Source organism: Cricetulus griseus (assembly GCF_003668045.3).
Source record: "Cricetulus griseus strain 17A/GY chromosome 1 unlocalized genomic scaffold, alternate assembly CriGri-PICRH-1.0 chr1_0, whole genome shotgun sequence".
NCBI classification, from domain to species: Eukaryota; Metazoa; Chordata; class Mammalia; order Rodentia; family Cricetidae; genus Cricetulus; species Cricetulus griseus.
Window position 1 is genome coordinate 170749774 of NW_023276806.1, and position 19761 is coordinate 170769534.

At 38.8% G+C, this 19761-nt stretch overlaps 1 protein-coding gene and 1 pseudogene across 1 annotated transcript in view; one reads left to right on the plus strand and one right to left on the minus strand.

The window, feature by feature from the left end:
- Positions 1–7456, plus strand: part of LOC100764697 — a 14749-nt pseudogene extending 7293 nt beyond the window's left edge.
- LOC100764401 (zinc finger protein 431-like) overlaps positions 5842–19761 on the minus strand; it is a 29568-nt gene continuing 15648 nt past the window's right edge. Inside the window, exons 2-4 of the mRNA XM_027393400.2 lie at positions 10337–10463; positions 10073–10133; positions 5842–9421 (exon numbers count right to left, since the gene is read on the minus strand). Coding sequence (XP_027249201.1) covers positions 8386–9421; positions 10073–10133; positions 10337–10463 — 1224 coding nt within the window. The 3' untranslated portion in view covers positions 5842–8385. The remainder of the gene's footprint in view (positions 9422–10072; positions 10134–10336; positions 10464–19761) is intronic.

A 19761-nucleotide genomic window follows, 5' to 3' on the forward strand; every position in this document is an offset into this window, starting at 1 on the left:
GTGTACAATAAAGGAACTTCTGGAGGCATCACTATCCCTGACTTCAAGCTCTATTACAGAGCTATAGTCCTGAAAACAGCTTGGTATTGGCACAAAAATAGACAGGTAGATCAATGGAATAGAGTTGAAAACCCTGATATTAACCCACACACCTATGAACACCTGATTTTTGACAAACAATCCAAATTTATATGATGGAACAAAGAGAACATCTTCAACAAATGGTGCTGACATAACTGGTTGCAGGCATGTAGAAGACTGCAGCTAGACCCAAGCCTATCGCCTTGCACAAAACTTAAGTCAAAATGGTTCAAAGATCTCAACATAAATCCAGCCACACTGAACCTATTAGAAGACAAAATGGGAAATACCCTTGAATTAACCGGTACAGGAGACCGATTCCTGAACATTACAACAGTAGCACCGACACTGAGGTCAACAATTGATAAATGGGACCTCCTGAGAAGCTTCTGTAAAGCAAAGGAGACAGTCAGCAAGACAAAACGGCATCCCACAGTCTGGGAAAAGATATTCACCAACCCCACATCTGACAGAGGGCTGATCTCCTAAATTTACAAAGAGCTCAAGAAGCTAGTCTCCAAAACACCAAACAACACAATTAAAAAGTGGGGTACAGAACTAAATAGACAGTTCTCAATAGAGGAATCTAAAATGGCTGAAACACATAAGAAAGTATTCTTAGCCATCAGGGAAATGCAAATCAAAACAACTCTGAGATACCATCTTACTCCTGTCAGAATGGCCAAAATCAAAAACAGCATTGACAGTTTATGCTGGAGAGGATGTGCAAAAAGGGGAACACTTCTCCACTGCTGGTGGGAGTGCCAACTTGTACAGCCACTTTGGAAATCAGTATGATGACTCCTCAAAAAAATGGGAATCAGTCTACCACAAGATGCAGCAATTCCGCTCTTAGGAATATACCCAAAAGAAGCACATTCATACAACAAGAACATATGTTCAATCATGTTCATAGCAGCACTATTTGTAATAGCCAGAAACTGGAAGCAGCCTAGATGCCCCTCAACCGAAGAATGGATAGAGAAAATGTGGTACATTTACACAATGGAGTACTACTCAGCGGGGAAAAAAAAATGGAATCTTGAAATTTGCAGGAAAATGGATGGAACTCGAAAAAACCATTCTGAGCGAGGTAACCCAACCGCAAAAAGACAAACATGTTATATACTCACTCATATGCAGATTTTAGACATAGAGTAAGGATTACCAGCCTACAATCCACACTGCCATAGAAGCTAATAAACAAGCTAAAAGAGACATACATGGTCCCCTGGAGAAGGGGAGAGGTTCGAGATCTGCTGAGCAAATTGGGAGCACGGGAAGAGGGGGGAGGGAGCTAGGAGAATGAGAAGGGGAGAAGAAGAGGATGCAGAGGTCATGAGGGAGCAGAAAGTATGAGTCAGGGAAAGAATACACGATAACAAGAATGGAGATATCATAATAGAGGGAGACATTTTTGGTTTACAGAGAAATCAGGCACTAGGGAAATGTCTGGAGATCTACAAAGATGACACCAGCTAACTATCTCAGCAACAGAGGAGAGGCTATCTTAAATGCCCTCCCCTGATTATGAGATTGATGACTGACTTATATGCCTGCCATCCTATAGCCTTCATCCAGCAGCTGGTGGAAGTGGAACAGACACCAACAACTAATCACCGAACTGAACTGGAACCCAGATGCAGAGAAGGACCAGTGAAGAGCACAGAGGTCCAGACCAGGCTGGTGAAACCCACAGAAACAGCTGACCTGAACATCCGGAAACTCTTGCTCCCCAGTATGATAGCTGGAATACCAGCATGGGACTGATCCAGACCCCAGGAACATGGGCTTCTGTGAGGAAACCTCAGAAATCTATGGGACCTCCCTAGCATAGGAATGGACTTTGGGAGCCCATTCCATATAGAGGAATACTCCCTGAGCCAAGACACACGGGGATGGGCCTAGGCCCTATCCCAAAGGATACAATAGACTCTGGTGACACCCTATGGAAGGCCTCACCATCCAGGGGGAGCAGAAAAGATATGTATCAGATAAGGTTTTAGTTGGGGGGGTAGGGGAGGATGGGTGGGAGAAGGGAACTGGGATTGTCATGTAAAACAATCCTGTTTCTAATTCAAATAAAAAAAAGTTGGAAAAAATTTAATCCTGAAAAAAAAAAGAAAGAAAGAAAACTGTGGACTCGCAGCTTTTGCCAAAGATCAAGGCTGTTCCTCAGCTCCGGGGCTACCTGAGGTCTCAGTTCTCTCTGACAAATGGGATGTATCCTCACAAACTAGTTTTTAAATTGCTATCTACCTAATTAAACAGTTTTATATGTTAAAAAAAAAGAACTTGCATCATCTAGAGCTGGTCTTGGGAAAGCACACATCCCAAGGAAATGAAGGACTAGATTGCTAGGTGTCAGACAAGCCATTACCCACTCTCAGTTCTGACAGCTGGAGGCTACATATGCAGGCTATGCTGAGTCTTAAAATGTGCTGCCTCAGCACCATCTTCCACAAGAAACTGACTATCTTATTTGCTCTAAGGTACCGAGGACTCCTTTAGTTCAGGTTTGCTGTCCATTTTTGTATCTGCCCCAGAAACCTTCAAAACTCACGCTTTTGTTTTCATTTTCTAGCTGCTGTGACATAAATATGCTATGAAAAAAAGAACATTCTAATAACATTTCTTTCTCCATTATTTTATATTTTGTGTTCACTGTGACCTATATTCTCTCTGACCTATGAGTACTTAATCTAAGACTTTTTGAAACCCAGGCAGCCTGACACCTGTAAAAGGGAAACTTTATTTTTTTCCTTTCTTTTTTTATTTAAATTAGAAACAAGCTTCTTTTACATGTCAATCTCAGTTCCCTCCCCTCCTCCTCTGCCCCACACTGACTCCATATCCCAAACACTTACTGCTCCCCAGGGAGGGAGAGGCCTTCCATAGGGAATCTTCAAAGCCTGTCATATCAGTTGGACCAGGGCCTAGATCCTCCCCTGTGTATCTAGGCTGAGAGAGTATCCTTCTATGTCGAGAGGGCTCCCAAAGTCCATTTGTGTACCAGGGGTAAATACTGGTCCACTACCAGTGGCCCCATAGATTGTCCAGACATACAAACTGACCTCCTCATTCAGGGGCTCTGGAATAGTCCTAGGATGATTCCCCAGCTATCAGTCTGGAGTCCATGAGCAACCCCTTGTTCAGGTCAGCTGTTTCTGTGGGTTTCTCCAGCCTGGTCTTGACCCCTTTGTTCATCCCTCCTCCCTCTCTACAACTGGATTCCAGGGTTCAGCTCAGTGTTTAGCTGTGGGTGTCTGCTTTTGCTTCCATCAGCTACTGGATGAAGTCTCTAGGATGGCATATAAGGTAGTTATCAATCTCATTATCGAAGAAGGGCATTTAAGGTAGCCTCTTGACTATTGCTTAGATTGTTAATTGGTGTCAACCCTGTAGATCCCTGGACATTTCCCTAGTGCCACAATTCTCTTTAAACCTATAACTGTTCCCTCTATTATGGTATTTCTTCTTGCTCTCCTCTTTTCTTCTCTGACTAGATCTTCCTGCTCCCTCATGTCCTCCTCGCCCCTCCTCTTCTCCCCATCTTTCTTTTAACTCCCTCCCCCTCCCCCATGCTCCCAATTAGCTTAGGAGAGCTTGTCCTTTTCCCCTTCTCCAGGGGACCATGTATGTCTCTCTTAGGGTCCTCCCTGTTTCCTAGCTTTCTGGAGGTGTGGATTGTAGACTGATAATTCTTTGCTCTAGATCTAAAATCCACATATGAGTGAGCACAATTTTTTTGTTTATATTTTCCAGTCTAGTCACAGGAATCTGAGAAGCATAAAATCCCTTTCAAAGAGTCAGTCTTCATGCCTGCAAGTTCCTTTTTTCTCCTTGAAAAAGGCATAAACTGCGGTTGGGGTAAACCTGACCTATGTCCTTGTGGGCTCCAATTGCTGCTTATTTATCATGTTTGGGATGAACTCATCTTGTGGCTTTGATTAAGTGGACAGAAACTTCAGGACTTCTATTGTCACATTCTCTGATGATCATTCTTTGCATTCTTCCTTCATTGTGTGGAGATTTAGGCTCAGAAATTTGTTGAAGCACCAAGTCTAATTTAATTTCTGATGTTACCAATCTTATATTTCTTCTGGTTTATCAGGGCGGAGGTAAAGATGAACTGGAAAATAGCCATTTACATCTTACTGCTGCTAATGACATGCATATACAGCTGAATAGATGGCTTAGTAGCTAAGAACACTGGATTTTTTTTGTCCAGAGGGCTTGGCTTTGGTTCCCAGCACCCACAAGACAGCTCAAAACTGTCTGTAGAACCAGGCATGGGGATCTGACACCATCTTCTGGCCACCACTGGTACCTGGCATGCAACTAATATACACATTAGCAAAATTTATACACCTAAATTAATTTTAATTAGAAAAATAACACCTACATGAAGAAAAACTTTTATGCTATGTAATTTATATATATTTTTTATTTATTTACACCATTTGCATGCCTGGTACCCAAGGAGGCAAACAATGTGCATCATTATCTACTGGAGCTGGCATTATAAATAATCTGAGTCATCTGATGCGCATGCTAGGACCCAAGCTTCAGCATCTCACATGTCTCAGATACTACTGAGACAACTCTCCAGCTCCCAAATATGTCATTATTATTCAGAAGATGAAAATGCCCCATTACTCCTGTCTTCTATCACCTGAAGGTAATGACATTGAAAAATTCAATGGATTTCCAGCCCTCTGTTAGTGGACTAACATATTGCTTCTTATTGTCATGGTTAAAACACTTCTCTTGATGTAAAGACAACAAAAGGTTTTCTGAGTAGAGACCTGATGAAGGAGTCCAAACGTATGGTTTATTAACAGACAAATCAGGAATCGAAGTACTATACTCACAGGACAGAACAAAGCCACTGCTGCTGTGGGTTCAATCAATACGCCATTGCTGTTTCTGCTGCCACCACTCATTCCAAAGCCGGGATGAGAACCAAGCTGTCGGGCACACGTACTCACTGCCAGCTCATCTATTGTCCAGAAGTGTGTTGCTCTGCCCTGACCTTTTATTCAGGTGTTTGGGTCATGTATCCTCTAACTGATGTATCCTCTAGCAAAACTGCCCTTTGGACCAAGCTACTCCTTAATTGGTTAGTGGACTGATGACAAAATTCCTGCAGCAGAGATCTATCGAGACTATATAAAACAATTTCCATAATTTGAGTTATGGATTTTTTTTTCTTTTTTTTGAGGGGGCAAATTTTTGAGAATCTCTCTACATAGCCATGGCTGTCCTGGAACTCATTATATGGACCATGCTCGTCTCAAGTTAGAGACAGTCTCCTGACCCTGCCTCCCAAGTACTGTGGTCACAGGCATACACCACTACACCCAGTAGGGATATGCTGTTTAAATGACCTATCTTTGAATCAGAATGTGCTGCCAATTACTATTCTATGTGCATTCTAGTGACCAAATGTAGGTAGTCAAGTTTGGTTTCAAGTGACCTCACTGGCCTTATTTTTCTATGTGTTGGTGTTGTACACCTGAAAGAGCCAAACTGTAGAAACAAGAGAAAAAACATGCAAGAGCAAAGAGAAAACCTCTTAGTAGTATGGGTCTCCCAGAGATTGAACTCAGGTCATCAAGTTTAGTCAGGTAATCATGCTTAGTAGCAACCAACTTTGCCCACTAAGACAATTCTCTGGCATTCATTTGTGTTTATGAGAAAGTGGTATCAACAAGTGTTTAGTCCTTGGAATAAACTAACAAACAAAATCAAAAAAGATGGCAGTATAAATATATTTATTTGCAAATAGGATTCATTATTCAAATTATGTTCTTTGTTCCTCAATTCCTAAATGACAATATGTCATTTTACAATTTGAATAGAAAACAATATTTTACTGATGCAATGTGCCTACTAATCTTATCTGAGCAATAGTGAGATGCCTCATTAGGAAAAAGGTGTCTCTGATGTGCAAAGCTGGTAACCTGACCTTCATCACCATATGAAGAGGGCCAAAAGAAACCACACAAAGTTTTCTTGTGGTCTCAATGTATTTGTCACCCAATCAAATCCGTAATCACATGACACCCACAGACACAACAGAAATGTGTTTTAGAAAATAAATTTCTCTGGGTGGTAGTGGTGCACACCTTTAGTCCCAGCACTGGGGAGACAGAGGCAGGTGGATCTCTGTGAGTTCAAGACCATCCTGTTCTGCAAGAGCTAGTTCCAGGATAGCCCCCAAGCCACAGAGAAACCCTGTCTTGAAAAACCAAAAAAATAAAGATAAAATAAAATAAACTTTATTGCCCTTACATTATCTGGCATCTCTAGACAACTCCTTTAAAGACAATACTTCAATACGGAGTGCCAAAGGGGTAAAAATGGATCATAAACAGACAGGAATGTCATAAAAATCTATACAATCCATAGCACATCAAGCTATGTTATGAGAGATACAGTTGATGGCTGATAATTCTACTTTATTATATCTCTACCAGATAGATGAAAATGATGCTTTCTTATATTCTCTTCTATTAAGAGTATTTAATGTTTCTTATATTCTCTTCTATTAAGCATTTTAACATTACATTGCTAAAATGCACTGCCAAAACAGGACACATTAGGGCTTTCTATCTTCTATACTTAGACTTGCACTCTGGAGGCTGACACATGAGAACCATAAGTTCAAATGTAGCTCTGATTAATTACTCGTATCCAAGCCAGGATAGATAACAAACAACATCTAAAGGGAATTTGCAAAAGCATGAAAATCAAAACTAGGAACAACCCACCACCCTTTCACAGACACCCTTACTTGAAAATTATGATCATACACTGCCAGATATTTAATTAAACAATGGATCACTAAATGATGAACATCTCATTCTATACATTTCAGCAGAAATATATCACCAAGTCAAAGCACAACAGAAGATTAACAGAAGTCAAAGAAGGAATATATGAACCACCAAATAAACTTCAATAAGTGAATTTGCCACATATACACAACATTTCAATACCTACTCCAAAAGCTTCAAAATATAAATCACAATACTGTGAGCTCCACCATCAGATTTTAGTGAACACAGTAAACAATTTACTTCAAGACTATGACACAAGATTTTCTCACTTAAATCTGAAGATAGCTCTGATGTTTAAAGTCTTCATCATATTGTTTACATACCTAGGGCTTCTGGTTTGTAGGAATTCTTCCCTATTTCCTAATGTCAAGATGATATATAAAATCTTTAATATTTATAGTGCTAGAGACAGGACCAAGCACTTAAGACAAATTCATGCCCAGAATCCAGGTGAGGTTTTTGACAACTTCCTGTAATTCCAGGTAGAAATCCAGGAAGACTACAGTGTCTACCCTCTTGGGAACCACTAAGCACATGCATATATCCAAAGACACAATGACATAATGAAATAAAAGTTAAAACAATCATTTTCACTCATGACTATTTCTTGTGTAAGTGCATTCTTGCCTGTAACCCAGACGTTGAGGCATGTAAAGGTTTACCTACAAAGTTTTTTCTTCATCATAAATTGGTTCTTATAACAGAAAACAATCTTGTAGGCTTCAAAGGCAGAGAATCAATACTTCTCAGTTGTTGGTATCATCTGGAAAAGTTTAGAAAACGCCTCCCTTTATAGGAACTATGTCACTGGTGGTGGATTTTGAGATTTAAAATCCTCACACCACTTCCAGTTTCCACTCTCTGCTCCATGCTTCATGTTGAGGATGTGAGCTCTGAACTTCCTGCTTTAGTTGTCATGCCTGACATTTGTTGCCATTCCTCTCTCATGATGATCTTGTTTTGCTTTGGAACCATAAGCCAAATTAAGCTCTTTTTTAAGTTGCCTTAGATACTGTGTTTTATCACAGCAAAAGTCTAATACACATCCATAAATTTTACTCCTGGATAAGTTATTTCATACAATTGCAGATAAACATGACACCTAAAATATTTGCCTTACTAATTAAATCCACAGGGCTTTTGTCCATATGAGTTTGTAGGTGAAAACAAAATAAAGAGACACCATAATGCTTGAATAGATTGTTGACACTTGTCATATTTTATCTCTACAATAAACAATGTTGTGTAGCTAAATGTAAGTTTGTTGGCTAAATCCTTTTATACTCATAGATTCCCCTTCAGTGTAAATTCTGTTGTGTCCTCAGAGACTACTATAATATACGAAGGCATTAACAGATTGATTATACACTACAGGTTTTACTCTTAGATGAACTCTTTCATGGTTTCAAAGACTATGGTGAAATGCAAAGACTTTATAACATTGGTTACATTCATAGGGTTACTCTCCAATATGAATTCTTTCATGCCTTTGAAGATAACTGGGGCCTGCAAAGGCTTTACCACATTGCTTACACTCACAGGGTTTCTCTCCCTGATGAGTTCTTTTATGAACTTGGAGATGACTCTCTTGAGAACAGGTTTTCCCACATTGATTACATTCATAGGGGTTCTGTCCAGTATGAATTCTTTTATGCCTTTGAAGATTTCTGTGACATGCAAAAGTTTTTCCACAATAATTACATTCATAGGGTTTCTCTCCAGTGTGAACTCTTTTATGAACTTGGAGATAACTCGGTTGTGAAAAGGCTTTCCCACACTGATTACATTCATACAGTTTCACTCCAGTGTGAATTTTTTCATGTACTTTAATATAAGTGTAATCTGCAAAGAATTTTCCACATTGCTTACATCCATAGGGTTTCTCTCCAGTATGGGTTCTTTTATGTATTTGGAGATAACTCTGTCGTGAAAAGGCTTTGCCACATTGATTACACTCATAGGGTTTCTCTCCAGTATGGGTTCTTTTATGTATTTGGAGATAACTCTGTCGAGAAAAGCCTTTCCCACACTGATTACATTCATAAGGTTTTACTCCTGTATGAATTATTTTATGCCTTTGAAGATTACTGTGACGCGCAAAAGCTTTCTCACACTGATTACATTCATAGAGTTTCTCTCCAGTATGAATTCTTTTATGACTTTGAAGATAACTGTAACATGCAAAGGCTTTCCCACATTGATTGCATTCATAGGGTTTCACTCCAGTATGAGTTGTTATATGAACTTGGAGATGACTCTGTTGTGAAAAGGCTTTACCACATTGTTTACATACATAGGGTTTCTCTCCAGTATGAATTCTTCTATGACTTTGGAGATGAGTATAACGTACAAAGGCTTTCCCACAATAATTACATTCATAGGGTTTCTCTCGAGTATGAGTCCTTCTATGTATTTGGAGATTACTCTGCTGTGCAAAGGCTTTACCACATTGACTACATTCATAGGGTTTCTCTCCAGTATGACATCTTTCATGCCTGTGAAGATAATTGGCACATGTAAATGCTTTAACAAAATCATTTCTCTGATGAATGTTTTTATCTGTATGACTTAATTTTGCAGTATGGACTAATGGCAAAGAGGAGTGAGACAGTAAGGTTTTACCATGTTCTTTACATCCATAGGGTTCCTCTTATTATGGGCTCTTTTGGTTATTTGAAGATACCTGTGATAGTCAGAATCTTTAGTACATGGCTCAATTTTATAATACCCTTTTGTCATGAGATTTTCATATAACTGAAGAGAATTGGAAGAACTCAGAGTGTTACCACACTGATTACATTCATAACATTTTTCTATACTGTGAGTCATACTACATTTGCAAAGTTAACCAGGACAAACAAAAGAGTTTATACACTTTGTACGTAAAGGGCTTTTCTGTGGTATGAGATTGATATATTTCCAATGAGGTCTGAAAAACAATGAATTGTTAACTTATATTTACACTGTTGCTTTTCCTTAAAACTTCTAGGGTACATTAAAATTCTTCTGTGGAGTTCAAGGCCAGACTGGTTTACAAAGAGAGTGCCAGGACAGCCAGGACTGTTACACAGAGAAACCCTGTCTCAAAAAAATTAGGGAAAAATTCTTCTGTGGGACATTTGTATTAGCTTGCACATAAAAATTACCTTCCATTTCTTCTAGGTCTTTGAGAAAGTTCTTTAATATTATGTTCTTCCCATTTGTAACCTAAAATATAATAACAGAAAATGTATGCTATATTATTGGAAATTATGCAAAATTTAAATTAATATATCCAGTGAAACTAAAACCCTTACCTGACTTATTACCCACATTCTTCCCCTTTATCACTCCAAATTAAATAAGGGCATCAAGAACCAAGAAAAATTGTCTCTTTATTTTAAATGTTGAAATAAAATTCACAGTATTACCTATAGCAGTGAGGTTCCTGTAGGTCTCCAGCATCACATTTTTGTAGAGACTCTTCTGGGAAGGATCCAGCAAAGCCCACTCGTCCCAAGTAAAATCGATATGCACATCATCATAGGTCACTGCATTCTAAATATCCCATACATGTGTACAACAGAAAGAGATATTGATAAAATTTACATGTATATTTCTTTGTCAATATATTTGCATAGTTCTAGTGCTTCCCACAGGTACTCAATGACAGAGAAGTTATAATCCCCAAGTCACTTTAAAAGAAAATTGAAAAGGAGGTTCAAACTGACATTTCTTGGCCCTCTGAATGGGATTTACCCTTCCAAGAGAAATGACTATTATCAGACATACAGAGAGACAAACAAACAAATCCACAGTACTAAGTGCATGTCAGAGAAACTGTATGAACAATAGCCACAAGGAAAGATGGGCAAGCTGGGCTGGAGAAATGGCTCAGTGGTTCAGAAAACTGGCTGCTCTTTCAGAGGTCCTGAGTTCAATTCCCAGAAACCACATGGTAGCTCACAACCATCTATAATTAGACCTGCTGCCCCCTTCAGGCATGTAGGGATATACTATATACATACTAAATAATAAATAAATATTTTTTAAAAAAAGATGGGCAAGGTGGGTGTATTGTCTCATGCCTTTTACCAGAGCACACAGTAGGTCTATGAAATGAGTTCAGCATAGCCAGGGGTACATATTTCAACCCTGACTCACCCCCCAAAAATCTGACCAACAAAAGAAACAAAAAAAAAAGAAATCTCACTGATGTTCCTAGATGGAGATGTGCATTCATTCCAACTCTGTAATAATCTAGAAACATGAAGTGTCCCAGTTAAAACTGTAAGATTAATAAGAGATTATTAAAAGGGAATACATGTTTAACTCATTAGAGATGCACAGATGAAAATATAAGTATTGTAAATGTAAATTTAAAAATTAGAGCAGGAGAGATGACTCAGCAGTTAACAGCACTTGATGATCTTGTAGAGGAGATAGGTTCAATTGCCAAGTACTTACATAGCTCACAACTATCCATAGTTCCAAGTTCAGGAGTTCTGAGACCATTTTCTGACTACTACAAGTACCAAGCAAACATACAGTACATATCCCTGCATACTGGCAAAATACTCCTATTTATTTAAAAAAAATTAAAACATATGCAAGTAGGAAGAATGTCTAATGCAATCTAATGACACATGACCCTCAGATATTATTAATGTCATGAATATGTGCCATCCAAGGAGAAAAAAATGATACCCTCTGCCAAAGCTTAGAAGGCAGGCTGTTGGTGAAGCTCAGGACAACAGTACATGTTTGGCATGTACAAAAATCTACATTCCAGGTCGACAAGCCAATGATACGTGTATATATATATAAAAAAAAAATGTGAGCCGGGCATTGGTGGCGCAAGCCTTTAATCCCAGCACTCGGGAGGCAGAGGCAGGCGGATCGCTGTGAGTTCAAGGCCAGCCTGGTCTCCAGAGCGAGTGCCAGGATAGGCTCCAAAGCTACACAGAGAAACCCTGTCTCGAAAAGCCAAAAAAAAAAAAAAAAAATGTGTATAACACGAAAAAGTAAATGACCCAGAAAATGATATTAGGGTTCAAACTTCAAGCTGAGTATCAGAAAAGCAAAGCAGCTGGCCACTAGCTCTCACCTCAAGCTCAGGCTGAAAGGGCTGATCCTAATGCCTCTTCTCCATGTGGCTGGGGAATGAATGCCTCTACTGAGACCTTGCTTCTGTTTCATATACTTCCCTACTGTTGGATTAAAGGTGTGAGCTATAATTCTCTTTTAGACTGATTCACTCTTGTACAGATCTGGGTGGCCTTGGACTCATAGAGATCAGTCTATCTCTTAATCCTGAGTCCTAGGATTACAGATGTGTACCACCACTTCCTAGCTTCTGGCTGCTGGGATTAAAGGTGTGTGCCTGGCTTCTATGGCTTGTGGCTGACTTTGCTTTCTGAATCTTCAGGCAAGCTTTATTAAATCACAAGTAATATATCACTACAATTCCCCCTTTTTGTCTAATAGAAAAAGAAGGCTACACCTAGCATAAGAAAAACTATATACAATAAGTACACTAGGTATATACAATATATAAAGGAAATAAATTCGTCGACAATGTCCAGTTCATTTGCATTTGACAAACCAGAGAAACGACTTCATTATCTATCCTAAATTGGTGAGACCATAGTCTTGTATCTAATTTATTTATATTCTAATTTGCATTATCAAATTATTTTCTGTTTCTCAACTTTATGCACATTTTTAGTGAGTTTCTTTTCTGAGTCTGGTAAACAATGAAAGCTATAACTATACTATCTAGTCTTCAACTCCCTTAAAGACCCAAAGAAGAAAATATAAACTGAATAAACATGAAGTTCGATCAAGCAACTTCCAAAAACTGTGAAAAATGACAAAAACAGCTGGCTGCCTGGGTCCTCTGCAACATTTGGGCATCCATCTTCAGTCTATAGGCCTAGCATCTCTGACAGACTTTTCTGTAAAGCAGGATTGTCTTGGCAAGTAAACCAACAGTCAATGTCAAACTAAATGGAGAGAAACTCAAAGCCATCCCACTAAAAACAGGAGCAAAACAAGGCTGTACATTCTCTCCAAATCTATTCAATATAGTACTCAGAGTTTTAGTTAGAGCAATAAAAAAACAAAAGGAGATCAAGGGGGTAAAAATTGGAAAGGAAGAAGTCAAACTTTTGTTATTTGCAGATAATATGATAGTATTATGTGTGTGACCCCAAAAATTCTACCAGGGAACTCCTGCAGCTGACAAACACCTTCAGTAATGTAGCCTTCCTATATGCAAATGGTAAATGGGCAGAGAAAGAAATCAGAGAAGCTACAAACAACATAAAATATCTTGGGTAACTCTAACCAAACAGGTGAAAGACATGACAATGACTATAAGCCATTATAAAAGAAATTGAAGAAGATACTAGAAAATGGAAGGATCTACCATGATCTTGGGTAGGTAGGATCAGCATAGTAAAAATGGTACTCTTACCAAAAGCCGTCTACAGATTCAATGCCATCCCCATCAAAATCCCAACACAATTCTTCACAGACCTTAAAAGAACAATACTCAACTTTCTATGGAAAATCAAAAACCTAGAATAGCCAAAACAATCCTGTACATCTTTACTATAGAGATATAGTAATAAAAACAGCTTGGTGGTGTAATAAAAACAGCAATGTGGATCAATGGAATCAAATTGAAGACCCTGATATTAATTCACACACCTATGAACACCTGATTTTTGACAAAGAAGCCAAAATCAAAAATTGGAAAAAAGCATCTTCAGCAAATGGTGCTGTCATAACTGTATGTCAACACATAAAAGAATGCAAATAGATCTGTAGCTATCCCCTTATACAAAACTCAAGTCCAAATGGATCAAAGACCTCCACATAAATCCAGTTATACTGAGCCTGATAGAAGAGAAAGTGGGAAGTAGCATTGAATGCATGGGCACAGGAGACCTCTTCTTGAACATAATACTAGTAACACAGACTCTAAGAACACAATTAATAAATGGGACATCCTGAAATTGAAAAGCTTCTGTAAGACAAAGGGCATGGTAAATTAGACAAAAAGGCAGCCTATAGAACGGGAAAAGATATTCCCCAACCCCACATCTGACAGACAGCTGATCTCCAAAATATATAAAGAACTAAAGAAACTAGACATCAAAATACCAACTAATCCAATTTTAAATCGGAGTACAGATCTAAACAGGGAATTCTGAACAAAAGAAACTCAAATGCCTGACAGACATCTAAGGAATTGCTCAACATCCTTACCCATCAGGGAAATGCAAATCAAAACGACTCAAAGATACCATCTTACACCTGTCAGAATGGCTAAGATCAAAAACACTGAGGACAGTTTATGCTGGAGAGAATGTAGAGTAACGGGAACACTCCTCCACTACTGGTCAAAGTGCAAACTTAAACAGCCACTTTGGAAATCAGTGCAGTAGTTTCTCAGGAAACTGGGAATCAATCTATATCAAGACCAAGCAATACCAAAGGATGCACACTCATACCACAAAGACATTTGCTCAACTCTGTTCATAGCAGCATTCTTCATAAGAGCCAGACCTGGAAACAACCTAAATGCTCCTCAACCAAAGAATGGATAAAGAAAATGTGGGACATTAACACAATGGAGTATTACTCAGCTGCAAAAAATGATGACATCATAAAATTTGGATGGAATAAGAAAAAAAATCATCCTTAGTGAGATAACCCCAACTCAGAAAGACAAACATGCTAAAGACAAACTCATAAATGAATACTAGATGTAAAGCAAAGGATAAGCAGACTACAATCCACAGAGAAGCTAGGTAACAAGGAGGACCCCAGTAGCGAAGCATGGATCATCTTTGCCATAGGAAATAGATGAGATCTCCTGGGTAAATTGCCACTGGGGTGGGTGGTAGAGCACAGGGAATGGAGGATGAGAACTGAAGGAGCAGGATGGTTGAGTTGGAGGACGAATGGAGGGAGAGAGCAATGAAAGGGATATCTTGATAAAGGGAGCCATTATGGGTTTAGGGAAAAACCTGGTGCTAGGGAAATTCCAAGGAATCCACAAGGATGACCCCAGCTAAGACTCATAGCAAGAGTAGAGAGGGTGCCTGAACTGACCTTCCCCTATAATCAGATTGGTGAATACACTGCCACCATAGAACCTACATACAGTAACTGATGGAAACACTCGCTGGGATCCACAGTCAAGAGCTGGGCTGAGCTCCAGTTTAAGAGAGGGAGGAGGGAATCATATTAGCAAGGTGGGGGGGGTGTCAAGATCATGATTGGGAAAACCACAGAGACAGCTGACCTAAGCTAGAGGGGAGATCACAAACTCTGAACTGACAGCTGGGGATCCTGCAGGGGACCGAACTAAGCCCTCCGAATGTGGGTGACAGTTATGCGGCATGACCTGTTGGGGGGGGGTGACAAGCAGTGGGACCAGGACTTATTTATCCAGGGTGCATGAACTAGCTTTTGGAGCCCAGTCCCTATGGTGGGATACCTTGCTCAACCTTGATGGGGGAGGGGGGTTTGGTCCTGCCTTGACTTGGTATGACAGATTTTATTGACTCCCAAGGGAGGTCTTAAGCCCTCTGAGGAGGGGATGGAGAGGTGGGACAGGAGGGAGGGGAAACTGGGGCTAGTATGTAAAATGAAAAAAAAAAACTAATAAAAAAGAAAAAAAAAAGAAAATGTCCCTAACCTAAAGAAGGAGAGACCTATCAAAGTAAAAGAAGCATACAGAATACCAAACGGATTGGATCAGGAAAAAAGAAAGTTTCCTCACCACATGACAATCAAAACACTAAACATACAAAACAAAGAAGATTAAAAGCTTCGAGGGGAAAACACCAGGTAAAGCATAAGGACAGCCCTATTAGACTTACACCCAACTTCTGAATGGAGACGCTGTGGACTCTTAGAACTAAACCACAGATGTCACCCCAGAATACCATACCTAGGAAAACTTTCAATTACCACATATGGCGAAAATAAGATATTCCATGATAAATCCAAAACAAACAATCTCTCTTTACAATCTAGCCCTGGAGAAGGTGCTTCTTAGAAGGAAACTCCAACCCACAGGGGGTAACTACAACCATGAAACTACAAGAAATAAACAATTTCACACCAGCAAAGACAAAAGTAAAACAGGGTTCACTCTGCCTGCCTGTCTCTCACCCCTCTCTCTCTCTCTCTCTTTCTCTCTCTCTCTCTCTCTCTCTCTCTCTCTCTCTCTCTCTCTCTCTTTCTCTCTCTCTCAAACACACAACACACACACACACACACACACACACACAACAAAAACAATATAACAGGAATCAACAATCATTGGTCACTTCTCTCTCTCAATATAAATGGTCTCAATTACCCAATAAGAAGACACAAACTAACAGAATTGATGTGAAAACAGGGACCATCTCTCTGCTGCAAACAAAAAAACACACCTCAACATCAAGGATAGACATTACCTCAGGTAAAGGGTAGGAAAAGATATTCTAAGCAAATGGACCTATGAAGTGTAATGGTGTAGTCATTTTAATATCAATCAAAATATGCTACCCTTCTTTCAAATCCCCTAAATATCCTCAAAGGCAGACTAAAATCCAATTGTATTTTACTCTTAGTTCTGGGAGTCTGTTTTCACAATGATGGTCTAGATATATACTTTGCAATAAATATCAGACACTGCATTATCACTAATTTTTTTATTTTACCTACATTTTATGATAAAAAATATACAGAGCAGCAACAAAATGTACATGTGAAAATAGTAGTTCAAGAACCTCATAAATTGAAAATAAAAATTGATATTGATATTGATATGAATTGTCATTTTTCTAAATATGCAATAAACAAGCATTAAAATATATGCTATCCAAGAAGAGACACGTATATTTTATGCACAAAAATGAGAAGCAGATGTGGTACCCTTACTATTACTATACACCAGAAACAAATATTTCTGCTTTTAACTAACACACAAAAATTGACTTTTTTCTTAAAAAACATTTAAGTATCTACATAATGACTTATAGAACAATGTGATTGGAGAGGATAATAATAGCAAAATTATGTCATAAGTAATAATTATAAAACAGCTTGATCCTGATAACACTGAGGATTATTTGAGGATATTTTGCATGTGTGTACACATGATCACCAAGACATGAGTATGTAAATAATAAAGTCCAGAAGCAGTCTACATGGTTATACAGTGTGTCATTGAAAGTTTTGTTTGACTTCATTAAGTCCTAGGCTCAAGCAAATCAACATATTCTTGATGCTTTAAGTACAGACAGGCAAGACCATCTGAGTCAGATCCTTAGGCACACATGCAAATTATCCTGAAAAATAAGTGAAAGTAATAGGAGGGCTAAAGAGTTGCCTCACCAGTAAAGTCAATTGCAACCAAGGCTAAAGACCTAGTTTGGTTCACTGGACCCACATGTTAGAAGGAAACAAATTCCCTACATTATCCTCTGACCTCCTCAAAGCACTATGGCATCTGTGTGTGCAGTGTGTTTTTGTTCTTCCATTTCCCTAATGATAAGCACACTTTCCCATACACTACAGGCATTGCTCTCAAATAGGTCTGCTCCACTAATTTACCCTTATCCATTACTACTAACTCTGTTTTCTTCAAAGGCTCTTCCTAACCTTATTCCCTCTCTAAGACTTCCATCAGGCCAATTAAATTCCCAAATTCAACTTGCCCTCTAGTTGCAAAAATCAGTCATGTTAATGAAGTCCTACACATATTCACTCCTCATATTCCTAATCTTTAATTTTTCTTCTTATTGTGCATGTGTTCACATGAAGGTGCATTTGTGTGTAGGGGTACAATGTTCATAAGGGGCCGGTGGACAACTTTGGGTATAATTTCACAGGTATCACCACGAAACTTGCTTCAGAAATAAAGAGCAAATTGTATCATCCCTGGTGTAGGTCCTACCCATATCCAAAACTTCCCTGTTTTACTCTTCTGAACAAAATCATCAAGTTTGGTTAAAAGTCAAACTTAAGAAAACACAAAAACTATTTGCTTTCATAACCAAATCTTCCAAAGTCCTGGGGAAAGGATCAAATTATTCAAAAAAAGAAATGCTAAATGATAATTATGAGGGTTTATTTATTTTTTGTTTGTTACTTTATTTGATTTTGTTTCAGATAAGGTCTCACTATATAACCCAGGCTGGCTCTTAACTTATGGTCCTTGTCCTGGTTGGCTTTTCCTTAACAGGACACAAGCTAGAATTATTTGGGAAGAGGAATTTCAATTACAGGGCATTTTCTTGATTAACGATTCATGAGGGAGGGCCAAACCCTCTGTGGAGCTGTACTATTCCTGGGCAGGTGGTACTGCAGTTTATAAGAAAGTAAACAACCTTTAGATGCCTGTTGGTTTTCTAATGAGATGGGGGGCCGTATATTTGGATGGGAGGGGAAGATCGGGGAGGAGTTGGGAAAGGGGAAATCATAATCAAAATATAATGTGTGAAAATCTATTTTCAATTAAAAACAAGAAAAGAATAAAGAAAGAAAACTGAAGTCAGGAAGAACAAGCTGGTAAGCAGCATTACTCCCAGGTCTCTGCCTCCAGGCTTCTGCCTTGAGTTCCTGGCTGATTTGCCTGCATGACAGATTGTGAACTGGACCTGTAAGCCAAATAAACCCTTTCCTCCCCAAGCACGAAGTGAACTCTGTGAGTCTAACAGCATCCCGTGAGGTAGAGAAGAGGAAACAAAAGGAGGCAGGGTTATAGAAGGGGAGGAGATAAGGGGTGGATTTGATCAAGATGCATTACACTTGTGCATGAAATCTTCAAATAATAAAGGGTGAGTAATGTAAAAGAACAAAACTTAAGTATCTGTGATTAAATAACACTCAAATTTCTCAGTATAAGTCTAGGTAGAAGAGCAAATACAACAAGACAGAACATCCTAGCACCTACAAAGTAAAAAAATGCTTCTTAGCCCAGGAAACAGCTTTAAAAAAAAAAAAAAAAAAAAAAACTGCACAGGAAGCCAGGCGTTGGTAGTGCACACCTTTAATCCCAGCACTCAGGAGGCAGAGGCAGGTGGATCTTTGTGAGTTCAAGGCCAGCCTGGTCTACAGAGAGAGTGCCTGGATAGGCTCCAAAGCTATACAGAGAAACCCTGCCTGGAAAAAAAAACAAAAAACAAGAAACAAAAAAACAAAAATGTCACTGGAAAGGTGACAGTGTGGTGATTTTTCAGAAGCAAGCATTATTACAACATTAAGATTCAAAACAGGGCTAGAAAACCACAAGCACATAACAGTAAGAATGTTGACACCAGATCTTAAAATATTTATAATACCTTCAAAAGAAACCACTTGCGAACCTGTAACTTTCACTCAAATATGTAATTCCTTCATCACTAAGGACATGTCTAACTACTGAAACTGTGAACTCAGTGAAAATATTGTGAAATAGAAGCCAACTTGCTTTACCATGTTTCAAGTGAAAATCAGATGTGAATTAAGGGACAATAACTTATCTGCCAAGTGGTTTTACAACATAAATCAGTCAGATCAGTCTCCAAGACTTTTAAACAGTGAGCCATTGCTGAATGAGAATAGCTTTTATGCTTTCAAAGGGTTTACTTTCAAAAGTCAATTTGTTGTAAAAATGTTCAAGAGCTAAAGTTTACTCATGTAGCACTGGCATTCTCATTTTGTTCTGATCCAAAGGGATTCTCGTTAACATTAGTCCCTTCAGGAATAAAATCCCAACAAAATAAACCACTGGTTTAAATAGAATAGTGATTCTCAAGAATGAAAACTATAGAGCGCAATGTGCCAGCATTTTTAGAGATGGACA